The following is a 13,225-nucleotide window of genomic DNA, read 5'->3' as shown; positions in this document are numbered from 1 at the left end:
TTTAGTGGCATCTAGGGTACAATTTGGAGCCAAATTTGAGTCCATCTAGGAGGGAAATCTGCCGCAATTTTTTTGTGATTCACACAACAGATTATTCTTGTAACCGTTGTGCAATGACCTTCTAGATAAAAACTTCAGAATTTTAACCACCTTATACAATGTAAGTTTAGTAAACATGTTGTCTGATTCACTTTCCTTCATCACACAACACTTTTTTTTTTTGTTGTGCAAAAAGTGTTGTGTGTTAAGGTATTTGGTGTAGTGCATATAAGCTCCAAGTTTCAATTCTTTCTTCTTAGTAGTTGGTAGCACGTCAACTTACTCCTCTGTTTCTAACACATAGCCTCATTCTTTTCTCTCTCTTTTTTCAGCTCTTTCTGTCACTTTCCCAAAACAGCTTTCATTATTGCTTTCACATGCCAAGCTTGGAAACCTTCTTTCAGAGCTCTTCCATTGTAACGTCAAAATTGTTTTCCCCTTTTTTTTTTTTTTCAGTTCTGCTTTGCAATAAAATATCCCATATCCAAGCTGCTACTACAAGTTCATGCTTTAGACAATAGCAATTTCCTTCGAAACAATAACCAAGGCAGACTTCCCTTCTTAACTTCGGTGCCATTCAAAAGGCCAAGGTGTGTCCAACTTTTTTTTTCTTGTTGTCACTATTCAGACACACCTTGCATTCACAACTACTTTGACAATGGCAAATCAATTGAAATTCAGATGTATGACCTGCAAATTCCACTTTGCCTTCAAGTACACATCACAACCCCCAAACTTGTTTTTGTCAGTACACATTCTTTACTCCAAAATTCCTCATATGCATCTTCATAGTGCTCCATCAATTTCTCAGAACATAGGTAGGATATGTGTTTAAGGGTGAAGGGTTGGGAATATGTGTTTGATGAAAGAAAAGGCTTATTTTGGCTCAAAGGGCTATCTAAGGGATAATGTAATCAGGAATATATGGAGGCTATTTGGCCATGGTGGTGGTGATCCTAATTGCCTTAATCCCTTCCCAAAAATCATGTGAATCAATATAAAGTCTCGAGAGTCATTGAAGCAAGTTCTAGGACAAAATAATGAGATCATGCAACCTATCTAACAAGAAAGATTATAGAACTAGTGTATAACACTCTCAAGAATAGGCGCTAGGCTCAAAACTCACATGGGTTATACAAGTCTACACTAACAGTCACATGCTTCTCTAGATCACAAATTTTCATATCAACAATGGCTGTTGTGTTTCAAGCATGATCATCATAAGAGAATATTAACAAAAGATTGATGTCTAGACCTAAATCGATGCCTATCATATTCATCAGCTCTAACAAAAGATTAAATTCACAAGTTCTCATCCTAGGTGTTGGAAGAAACTAAAGCAAAAGACACATAGAATAACAACGAAGCAGAACTATATTTGTTTTTTATTTCCAGTATTTTCTACTAAGCTATTCTACCACATGTGAAGCTAAAAATATAAAAACAAGAATCTAAATTCCTCCCCCCAAACTTAAGTGAGACATTGTCCTCAATGTTGAAAATATTAGCTAGCAGTAATGCATCAAACAAGTAAGGGAAGAAGCACAAAAAGTAGAGAAAAGAAAAGAAAAAGTTTAGAGCTCCCTGGATGTAGAACAAGAAGAAGAAAGATCAAGACATGCTCCAAGTAGAAAGCTCCATAGTTGTTGAAACTTAGATCGCGGATCGGACACTGAAGACAGAGGTATTTGCCCAAAATTTATCAGGGCTCATTACAAGGCAATGAGTTCTGTAGCTCTTGTCGAATCACATAAAATCGACATATCACACGTCAAAAACGGACACTTCTGCTGCAAGTTAGCTGGTTCAGTACTCTCCTTCGCTGAGATGCTCTGCATCACCACTTCGTCTTCCAAAAACATGGGTTGCCTCCCAGAAGTACTAAGTTTTAAGTCTTCAGCCAGACTGAGCAACTCTCACTTGTACATAGGGTCCATGAGGTACATAACCTCAAAGTGTTTTGCTTGAAGTGTCACAGCAGAAACTTCTTCTGCCCTTGTAGATAGCTCTGTAGATTTCTCATCCTCATTCATGGCCTCAGGTAATTCCAAGTAAGGTTTTAATCGATGCCCATTCACCTTAAAAATAGTCCCTTCTTTCAAATTTTTTATCTCCACAGCACCATGAGGGTATGCCTTAACAACAAGAAAAGGTCCAGACCACCTTGAACGCAGCTTGCCAGGAAATAATCATAGTCTTGAGTTAAACAATAAGACCTTTTGGTTTGGCTCAAAGTGCTTTGGCATCAGAGCTTTGTCATGAGCTATCTTTGTCTTCTCCTTATAAATTCTTGCATTTTCATAAGCTTCATTCCTCAATTCATCCAACTCATTCAACTGAAGCTTCCTTAAAGTCCCTGTTTCATGAATGTCAAAATTCAACTTCTTTAATGCCCAATAGGCTTGGTGCTCCAACTCCACCAGAAGATGACAAGCCTTTCTAAAGACAAGTCTATAAGGAGACATGCCTAATGGAGTTTTAAGGGCTGTCCTATATGCCCAACAGGTATCACTCACCTTTAAAGACCAATCTTTACGTTTTTGACTCACCGTTTTCTCAAGAATATGTTTAATCTCCCTATTCGAAACTTTGACTTGCCCATTTGTTTGGGGATGGTAGGGAGTAGAGACTTTATGAGTAATGTTATACTTCTTCATGAGAGCTGCAAAAGACTTGTTAATGAAGTGTGAACCTCCATCGTTGATAATAGATCGCGGTGTGCCAAAACGGTGAAAATGTGCTCCTTTAAGAAACTTAGAACCACCTTATGATCATTGGTCCTTGTAGGCAGTGCCTCTACCCATTTAGAGACGTAATCCACAGCAACAATAATGTAGAGAAAGCCATGAGACATAGGGAATGGACCCATGAAGTCAATTCCCCAAACGTCGAATAATTCGACCTCCAAAATATTTGTCAATGGCATCTGCGACTTTGAGGAAATATTCCCCATCCTGTGGCACCTATCACAGGTTGTAACAAAGGTATATGCATCCTTGAAAAGTGATGGCCAATAAAATCCACTTTGCAATACCTTGAGAGCAGTTTTCTTGGCTCCAAAATGTCCTCCACATGCATATGTATGACAAAAGGTGAGAATACTTTGAGTTTCTTCATGAGGGAGACACCTGCGAATTATTTGATTAGAGCAGTACTTAAACAGGTATGGATCATCCCAAAAGTAGTGCTTCACTGTAGAAAACGCTTCTTTTGTTGCTTGTTTAAATCTGCCGATAGAAACCTGCTCACCAAGTAATTTACTATGTCAGCATACCAAGGAAGGTTGTCAACAACGAAGAGCTGCTCATCAGGAAAATATTCATTAATTGGAGTCACATCATCGCCAACATCTTCCTTGATCAATCTAGAAAGGTGATCAGCAACTACATTTTCGGCCCCTTTTTTGTCCTTAATCTCAAGATCAAATTCTTGCAAGAGTAGGATCCATCTTATCAATCTTGGTTTTGCATATTTTTTTTGTCATTAAGTATCTAAGGGCTGCATGATCAGAGAATATTGTCACCTTAGAGCCAATCAAATAGCTCCTAAACTTCTCCAATGCAAAAACCACCGCAAGCAATTCTTTCTCTGTTGTAGAGTAGTTTAACTGAGTATTGTTCAAGTCCTACTTGCATAGTATATAACATAAGGAAGATTATTAACTCGCTGCCCCAAAACAGCTCCCAAAGCATAGTCAGAAGTATCACACATAATTTCGAACGGAAGATCCCAATCCGGTGCCCGAATGATAGGTGCATGTGTTAATTCCTTTTTGAGAGTTTCAAAAGCCTTCAAGCACTCTTCATTGAACTCAAACACAGCGTGTTTAGCCAACAAATCACATAATGGTTTAGTGATTTTTGAGAAATTAGGGATGAATCTCCTGTAAAAGCTAACATGCCCTAAAAAAGACCGAACTTCTTTAACTGTAGATGGAGGAGGAAGCTTCAAAATTAATTCCACCTTAGCTCTATCAACTTCAATACCCTCTGCTGATATTATATGCCCAAGGACAATACCCTTCTTCACCATGAAGTGGCATTTTTCCCAATTTAAAACTAAATTGGTTTCTTGACACCGTTGAAGCACTAAAGAACGATGGTAGAGACATTCATCAAAAGATGAACCAAAGACTGAGAAATCATCCATAAATACCTCTATTATTCTTTCCACCATGTCGGAGAAGACACTCATCATGCATCTTTGGAAGGTTGCTGGAGCGTTGCATAATCCGAAAGGCATTCGGCGATACGCAAAGGTTCCAAAATGACATGTAAATGTAGTCTTTTCCTGATCTTCTGGAGCTATTGGAATTTGATTATAACCTGAATACCCATCCAAGAAACAGTAGTGACTATGGCCTGCAAGTCGCTCCAACATCTGATCAATGAAAGGTAGAGGAAAGTGATCTTTTCGGGTTGCACTATTTAACTTCCTGTAGTCAATACACACCCTCCAACCTGTGACTGTCCTTTGAGGTATGAGCTCATTCTCTTCATTTTTTATCACTATAATTCTGGACTTTTTAGGCACCACTTGCACTAGACTCACCCATTCGCTGTTCGAAATAGGATAAATAACTCCAACATCAAGCAATTTCAAGACCTCTGCACAACCACTTCTTTCATGTGCAGGTTAATGCGTATTTGAGGATCTCTAGTAGGTTTAGCTGCATCTTCTAAGAGTATTCTATGCATGCATATAGAAGGACTTAACCCCTTAATGTCTGTAATTGTCCATCGATCCCAAAGCTGTTTTATGCTCCCTCAAAATTCTAAGTAATTTCTCCTCCTCTGAACTACTCAAGTTTGAAGCAATAATCACTGGAAGAGTCTCTGAATCACCAAGATATGCATACTTCAAAGTCTCTAGAAGAGGTTTCAATTCGAGTGTAGGAAGCTTGACAATAGAAGGGACAAGTTTGGTCACAGAGTGTTGCAAACGTTCAAATTTTGGAGACCATCAAGGTCCATATGTACCAGCAGCATTTAATGTTTCTTGTGCCTCCAACACTTTATTATTTTCAAATTGCATTCCTTGTTGAGAAATACACACTTCAAGAGGATATGTAGAGCTTGTTTCAATGAAAGATTGCTTCACAAGGTGTTGCACCATATCCACAATAAAACAATCATAAGGATCTGCAGGTTTCTTCAAGGCTTCAAATATTCTCCAAGAAATTGTAATATCATGCACTGTCATAGTCAATAACCCTTCTTTAACGTCAATTTTTGTACCTGCAGTAGCTATGAAGGGACGCTCCATAATGAGGGGAAGAGATTTGCCTCTGATCTCTGTATCTTCCATGTCTAAAACAATAAAATCTGCTGGTAGAATAAAATCTTCAACTTTGACTAGCACGTCCTCTACTATGCCTCTTGGATACTTCACAGAACGATATGCAAATTGTAGGGAGATATTTATGTTCTACAAGGGTCCAATACCAAGAGTTTTGCAAACCGAATAAGGCACTAGATTTACACTGGCCCAAGATCAAGTAATGTTGTAGTGAAAATGGAATTGCAGAGAGAATAGACGGGAGAATTGTGTGTCTTCTATTATTGATAATAGGAGCCCTTTATATAAGGATTTACAAAGTACATAATCTTGTCATAGAAGGAAATTGAATCCGAATATAATTAGGAAATCTAGGACCTTCTCTCCTATTACAACTCTAGAACTAAACCCTAGTTTGAAGAGGCACACTCAATGTCGATATCCTTCAACACTCTCCCTTGTGCCTCTCAAACTTGGTGATGACGCTTTGATCATTGCCTCGTTAAAAATCTTGCCAGGTAACAAAAACCCTTTGGGACAAAAATAACCCTGGTCGAAGGACAAAAGAGCACAACACGTCCTTCACTCTTCGAGATCGATCATGTAGACATCATTCCTCCCCCTGATGTCGACATCTCCCCCTGATAGCTACAATCATGGGAGTTCAGATAATTTTCTCAATCCGAGGCTCTTCACATGTTTCTCGAAGGTGGATTTAGGTAACGACTTAGTGAATAAGTCCGCTACGTACATTATCCGCTGATCGGATTTGATTCACTTCAATCTTTAGAAGTGATTGTTGTTGCTTATTGTAAAAGATCTTAGGCGATATATGCTTGGTGTTGTCGCCCTTGATGAAACCTAACTTCATTTGCTCAATACAAGCTGCATTATCCTCATAAATGCATGTAGGTTCATCTGTGGCAGACTTCAAACCACAAGTTCCTCGAATATGTCTAATTACGAACCTTAGCCATATGCATTCACGCACAGCTTCATGTAGAGCAATAGTCTCTGCATGATTCGAGGAAGTAGCAACATTGTAGACCTCCAAGATATCGCAGTGATTCCCATGGTAAAGACATTAGGAGCGACATTTGTGAGGGTCAGAGAGATACCCTGCATCAGCAAACATCACCATCGTTTTGGTTTAAGGGTAGAGGATGACGCCGGCCACCCTTGGCGGTGGCAGCTTTACGGGTCATGGCGTCTTGGACGGTGCCTCTTGGGCTAATGAGATCCGTTCTCATTCTTCCGTCATTCTTTTCGCTCTGTAGGGATAGAACAAACCCATATCTACGAACATTTTAAGTAACAAAAGATTGTCTTTATACCAGTCCAATGACGTTGCATTAGCGCAGGGCTATATCTAGCCAACAAGTTCGTAACAATTGAGGTGTCTAGTCTTGTATTGTGATAAGTTCAATAATGCGCATATTGTACTCAGGTAAGCATTTTTGCTATTAACATGTTTTCTTCATCATCCCTGGGACGAAATTACGGATCCCTCTTAGGGCTAAGACTACGGACGACCATGGGAGTGCATCTTTGACTTTATCAAAATGCCTCAGCATTTATTAACACGGTATACAAGTTCTGAATCTAGACAAGACCGTGTTCTCCCAAGGTCCTTCCTCTCAAACTCGGATTTCAGGTGTTCAGCGGTTTCCCTTAACACTCGTGGGTTCCAACATAAACCGCGACAATTGCAAATCTGAAACTTGTCATGGAAACGTGTGGACATAGTTCATCATATCCCTTCCCAATCAAGCTGTCACTTTAGTGAGCGTTTCAACCTCGTTGCAAATGCGCTCCATGGTATAGAGCCACTTGACTTGAGTAAATGAAGTTCACAAGAACCTTCATTATATTCCGTATCTAGATCCCCATAAAGATACGTAGTGACCACATTCGTAAGCTGCATGTTCAGTTATTCGGAAACTACCAAACTGACAAGGTAGTGGAGTGCAATGATATCCATTACGAGAGAATATGTCTTCTCGTAGTTGATTCCAGGGCGTTTTGTGAGAAGCCTTGCACCATAAGGCTAGATTACCATTTTTTTTTCTCATCACGCTATCTAACGAAGACCTATTAATGTCAACAGGTTTTATGTTAGGAGGTGTTAGCATCTCAGGCCTGAAATCCTTCCTCTTCGTTAGTGAATCCAATTCAACTTGAATCGCATCTTTCCATTTAGGCCAATTTTCTCTACGTTGGCATTCTTCAACGGAGTAAGGTTTGATGTCATTGGTCTCAATGATTCCACGTCTTCATGTACACTAGTGTAATTCGTAGAGATCTCTATATTCTCAGGAATTGGTTCTAACATTGAGGCGTCCCCCAACGAAGTCTCTTGGACATAACCACAATCCAGAATATTCTCATGAGACGGATTTTGAGTATCAATGATCAATGGATCAAGTTGTGCCAAACTCGCTCTCTTCTTAGGGCTAGAATCCATTGAACCTATGGGTCTCCTACACTCTCTAGCGGAACCCATGGCCTATGACGCCATTATGCCACCTTTGTGGCGTCACCATACCACCATCTATGGTAGTGGTGCCATTCCCATCTCCTCTCGGTGGCACCATGTCCTCTTGTGGGGACATCAATCATTGCAAACATGTTTGCAGCAGGTATATGTGATCTCGTCACTTTTAGGGGATCAAGATGAGACATAGTAGGGACAGACCACGACAATTCCTGTCGTTCCTGTTGAACATTGACGTTCTTATCTCCCCCTAACAACGGGAAGACTATCTCATCAAAGTGACAATTCGCAAATCTGGCAAAAAAGAGATCGCCTATCATGGGTTTTACATAGCGGACTTATGGTTGGAGACTTATGTCCAACACAAATATATATATGCATTCGTTGCAATGACTCATGTTGATGCACTGTGGCGGCTCAATTGGCACATAAACCGCACACTCAAATATGCATAAGTACGAGATATTAGACTCAAACCCAGTCACTAGCTGTAACGCATATAAATGTTGAGTGGCTGCTATGAGTCATAGACCAATTAGCATAGCTGCATGCGATATTGCATAACCCAAGCGGAAATATGTGTGCGCATTACCAAAGTTCGGGCTACCATCGTAGTCTTTTAATGGTGGCTTTTCCGCGAGACCAATTGGGTGTGTTCATGGGAATATGATACTTGATATCAATACCCAATGATATGCAATAGTCATCAAAAAATTTCTATGTAAACTCTCTAGCATTATCAAGTCAAATTGACTGAATGGGATGATCTGGGTAGTGAGCCCGTAGCCATATGTTCTGGGCTGGGAGTTCATCATAAGCAGCATTATGAGTGGATGATAGCGCGACACGTGACCAGCGTGTCCGCACATTAACCAACACCATAAAACATCTAAGCAGTCCGCAAGTTAGTTGAATCGATCCACAAAATCCCCTTGGATTCTATGTAAGAATGGAATTATTTTTTTAGTGTTCTTTGCATAGGATGGTCTTGATCCTAAAAAAAAAAAGGATTTAAAGAACGAAAGATTGGCCTTATAAGCAACCAATGAAGGTTTTGGTTGAGCCACAATGTCACAATTTACTTTGAGAAGTAGAGAGATGAGCCAAGTCTCCAGACATGGCGTCAAAGCCATGATTTTGCCACAGGGGGATCATGGCGCCGGCGTTGGCCGACAGGTGGTGCATGGCGGCGGCGCCCAAGGCGCAGCGGCGGTGCAATGCTCTCTTTGAATCGACTTTTGATTTTCACTTCTCTTTGTTCTGAAGAAGAGATGTCCATGTGGAGTCTTTAGTATCACGGATCATCATATCATGACCTGGGTGTCCCAAACGGTCGTGCCAAAGCCTATATGTGTCAGAATCCCATAAGTCATCTCTCATGACATGGTTGGATTCAATGACTCGAATAGTGGTTACATACAACCCACTAGAGTGACACAAAAGTTTCTTTAATACTCGTTTATGTCCGTAGTCATTAGAGGTGATGCAAAGGAACTCTTGTCCATTCTCACAATGTGTTTCCACATGAAAACCATTGACTTTTATATCTTTCAAATAAAGTTCGAATTAAGGTATGTCCAAGACATTAAGTAAAAGAATCGACACTTTATTAATAGCCAATGATTACATCAAAGTTTCTTAACCAAAGTCTAATCCAAAATAAAAATCAAACATAGACAAATCGTAGTTACTCAATCTGTTTGGTAACTCCAATCAAATATGACCAGGGAAGTAGAGAGAGATGTCGGTGGAGCGAGCCTCTCTTAAGTACCACTAATCTCAATCACTTTCCTAGACATCATACTTCATTGGATGCGCTACTTGAGAAAGAGTTAAGACTAAATTGTCATTTATTGATTAAGGCATAATTGCCATTACATAATTCTTGGAAAAATAAAAGACTATTCGAAATAAAAATCTGCGGCATTTTGTCTTCATCGCCAGATTTAAAGTCTTTTTGAACTCGATGTCTTGATCACCATTGATCAAGTAGTACTCCATAAAACATAATGTAGAGGATGCTCTCTTGATTGAGGAGTATTGACGCAATATAAATGGTCCCTAGGACCATTGGCGTTGGAATAGTGTTACCATGGCCAAAAGTGGCGCCATGGTGTCCAACCCCCAACCCTCAACGTCATGACTCCTTTGGTCATGTATTTACCAACTTTGGCGATGACCTTCATGAGCATGTTGATCATATCATCCATATATGGCGACATCTTCTAGCCATTGAACAGTGCTCATGGTAGCCATCTTGAGGCCTACCATATTTTCCATTCACAAAGTTTGTGGCTGTGCCTTTCAACACATGCCATAGCTCCAATTAGCTGATGGAAATTTGTGATCCGTCTTGCGTTTACATGAGTCTGAAATAAATCAGAGGACCTCATAGCATAGACAGTGAAGGTATTGAGGGTTTTCTCAATCAATTGTTCTTATGTGAAAGTTTTTCACAGGCATGCATCAATGTCTGATGTGGAGAGTTTCCGAACAATATTCCATAACTTGGTCAAAGTTAGGGAAGCAGAGATAATTCCATCATGCTTCTAAGTTCGGAAAATTGTGAATGTTGTTAAAACATTCACGAAGCGCTACCCAAAGGTTTCCAGCACTATCCTCATTCATGTACTCAAACTGGAGTGCCATCTCCATGTGGCGTTTCATCAGGGAAAGTGCCCTGGAATTATTTATCTCAGTTTGTGAGTCTTGAGGGTTCCTTTAGAATAGGGCTCTTGGATTGTAGGCAATAATTATCCCATGCCCGTAGAATCCAATGGAGTAAAATCGAGCTCGTTCAAGTTTGATATCCAAAAAGGAGAAACAAGAACGGATTAGTTTCGGAGTCAATGCTTCCACGAAAACTAATATTAAGATTTCCGAGCCTTAATGCTACCAAGAAATCGATTTCTAAGAAATTTGGATTAGACCGAAACAATATGTTTAATATGGTCAAAAATAGATACTTGCGGAAGCTCTTAGTCCGAAGATTATGAACAGTCTTAGTTCATTGATTACGAACGCTCTTAGTTTGAATATTATGAACACTCTTAGTTCATTGATTACGAACGCTCTTAGTTCGTCGTTTAGCGTGAATCCCCACAATTCTGCTTATTAAATAATCGAACCCATGTTCGTATATGGCAAATCCTGCAACAAATAAAGAAATTTAAAAGACAAGAAAGCAGGAACTTTAATCTTTAAAACTTACTTGTTGAAATTCAGAGCAGATTCGCTTCTGAACAGCTCCCACTTCGAATGGTGTACAAGTCTCAAAATGACTCCAATGGGGTTGAAATTTGGAGGTCAGATAGAAGAGACCGAGACGAACAACTTTGATGGGGAAGAATTTTGATCTGAGGTCCCGATCAAGAATTTTCGAGGCTTGCAAACAGTCTGATCTGCACAGGAACAAGCGTGCTGCTATGTTGCAGGGGCAACAGGTGTGAGACGATGCTGCAGGGGCAGTAGGTGGCACACGGGTGCGCAAGGGCTGCAGGAGCAGCGCACGGTATGGCTAGCAAGGGTTAGGAGCTTACGACAGCTTTTGGTGAAAGAAATTTCGAGTGTTAGGGTTTGAGGCAGCTTTTTGGTTTTTAGGGCTAGGGTTAGGGCTCGTGCTGATAACGTGTTGTAGTGAAAATGGAATTGCAGAGAGAATAGATGGGAGAATTGTGTGTGTTCTATTATTGATAATATGAGCCATTTATATAAGGATTTACAAAGTACATAATCTTGTCATACAAGGAAATAGAATCCGAATATAATTAGGAAATCTAGGACCTTCTCTCCTATTACAACTCTAGAACTAAACCTTAGTTTGAAGAGGCACACTCAATGTCGATATCCTTCAACAAGTAAGACTTTCTCAAAAATTTTCTCTCCAATGGTACATGGGATTGTAAAGCTGCCAGGATCCTTAAGCTTTGGTGGCAATTTCCTTTGAAGCACAGCACTCACTTCTCCTGATAACATCACTTTTTCATCTTTTTCAAACCTCCTTTTATTGGTACAGAGCTCTTTTAAAAATTTCGCATAAGAAGGAATTTATTTAATGGCGTCTAGCAGCGGAATGTTAATCTGCACCTTCTTGAACTGCTCCAGAATTTCTCCCATATATTTATCTCTTTTCTCTTGTCTTGCACGCTGTGGGAAAGGTAAAGAAGGTTGGAAAACGTTCTCCTTAGGGGCTGGCCCCTCTAAGGTCTTTTTAGCCTTTGTAGATGCAAAAACATTAGTTTCTTGTGCTTTTTCACTTCTCAATATCGTAATAGACTTGGCATGCTCTTGACTTCTTGGATTAACTTCTGCTTGACTTGGAAATTGACCTTGTCCTCTCTCCATTCTATTCAAAACAATAGCTATCTGTCCCATCTATGTCCCACCTAAACTTCAAGCTTTTGCTGACTCTTTTCCAAGGTTGATTGGCTTTGTTTCAACGTTGCAACTTCATAATCATACTTTTCTGTTCTCTTCAATATTTGAGTCAACATATCTTTAATGGAAGGGTCTTCTTGTTGCACATGGGGTGGTTGGTAAGCTTGGTGATATTATCTTTGTTGAGGTTGAGAGATTCCAGCTCCTTGATTATTGCTCCATGAGAAGTTTGGGTGTTGTTTCCAACCCGGATTGTAAGTATTTGAATAGGGTTCATTCCGAGTTTCCCATTAAATGCATTAATTAACTTGCTGCACCTCATCTATCATAGGATTTGCTGGGCAAATCTCAGTCTCATGGGCATCACTAGAACACAGAGCACAGGCTTGTCTTGCTACCTTACTCACCAATGGTGTCAATAACTTAGTTAATGCTGCTACTTGTTCCTCCAAACCTGACCTTGTTTGAACTTCATACATGCCTCCTCGTTTTGTTGATGAAGAATTCGATGCCCTAGGATCTCTTACACTGTAATCCCAATGCTGAGAGTTCTCACAAATAGTCTCATCAAAAGCCTGAATAGATTCCTCTGGAGTTTTATTCATCAAACTTCCACCAACTGTGGCGTCGACCATTCCCCTGGTCTAAGGATTTAGTCCTCTGTAAAAGTATTCAACCTTCTGGTAATCTTAAAAACCATGGTGAGGGCATTGACGAAATAACTCCTTCGTCATGGAAGCCCAAAGAAATAGATTCTTGGCTTGAATCCCTGACACATCGGAAACAGAACCGAAACTTAGCTTCCCTTTAATGTTCTTGCGTAGTACACCAACTGATCAAAGTGAACATAACATGGGTTCAATTGATCAAGGCACAGTTCGTTCTCATTATACCTTTTTTTTTTTTAGTTCTTTTTTTTTTTTTTCTTTTTCAATTTTGAGGCTATGTACTCTCTAAGTTAACAGTGACCAGTAGATAATTATATGAGCAAAGGAAGACAAGCTGACATATGCAAAATTGCATCAAAAACGGGAAAAG

The 13,225-nt window shown here is 39.8% G+C and overlaps 1 protein-coding gene across 1 annotated transcript; it reads right to left on the bottom strand.

The window, feature by feature from the left end:
• Window positions 1-1,955: 1,955 nt before the first annotated feature.
• On the bottom strand, window positions 1,956-2,696 carry LOC112164158. The gene is made up of 2 exons (XM_024300391.1): window positions 2,256-2,696; window positions 1,956-2,213 (listed from the first exon to the last, which is right to left on the bottom strand). Exons 1-2 carry the CDS (start codon window positions 2,694-2,696, stop codon window positions 1,956-1,958), a joined length of 699 nt encoding a protein of 232 aa, XP_024156159.1.
• Window positions 2,697-13,225: the final 10,529 nt, after the last annotated feature.

The sequence above is a fragment of the Rosa chinensis genome, chromosome 5 (genome assembly GCF_002994745.2).
Source record: "Rosa chinensis cultivar Old Blush chromosome 5, RchiOBHm-V2, whole genome shotgun sequence".
Taxonomy (NCBI): Eukaryota; Viridiplantae; Streptophyta; class Magnoliopsida; order Rosales; family Rosaceae; genus Rosa; species Rosa chinensis.
The sequence above is the reverse complement of the archived record's forward strand: the minus strand, read 5'-3'. Positions and strand labels throughout refer to the sequence as shown.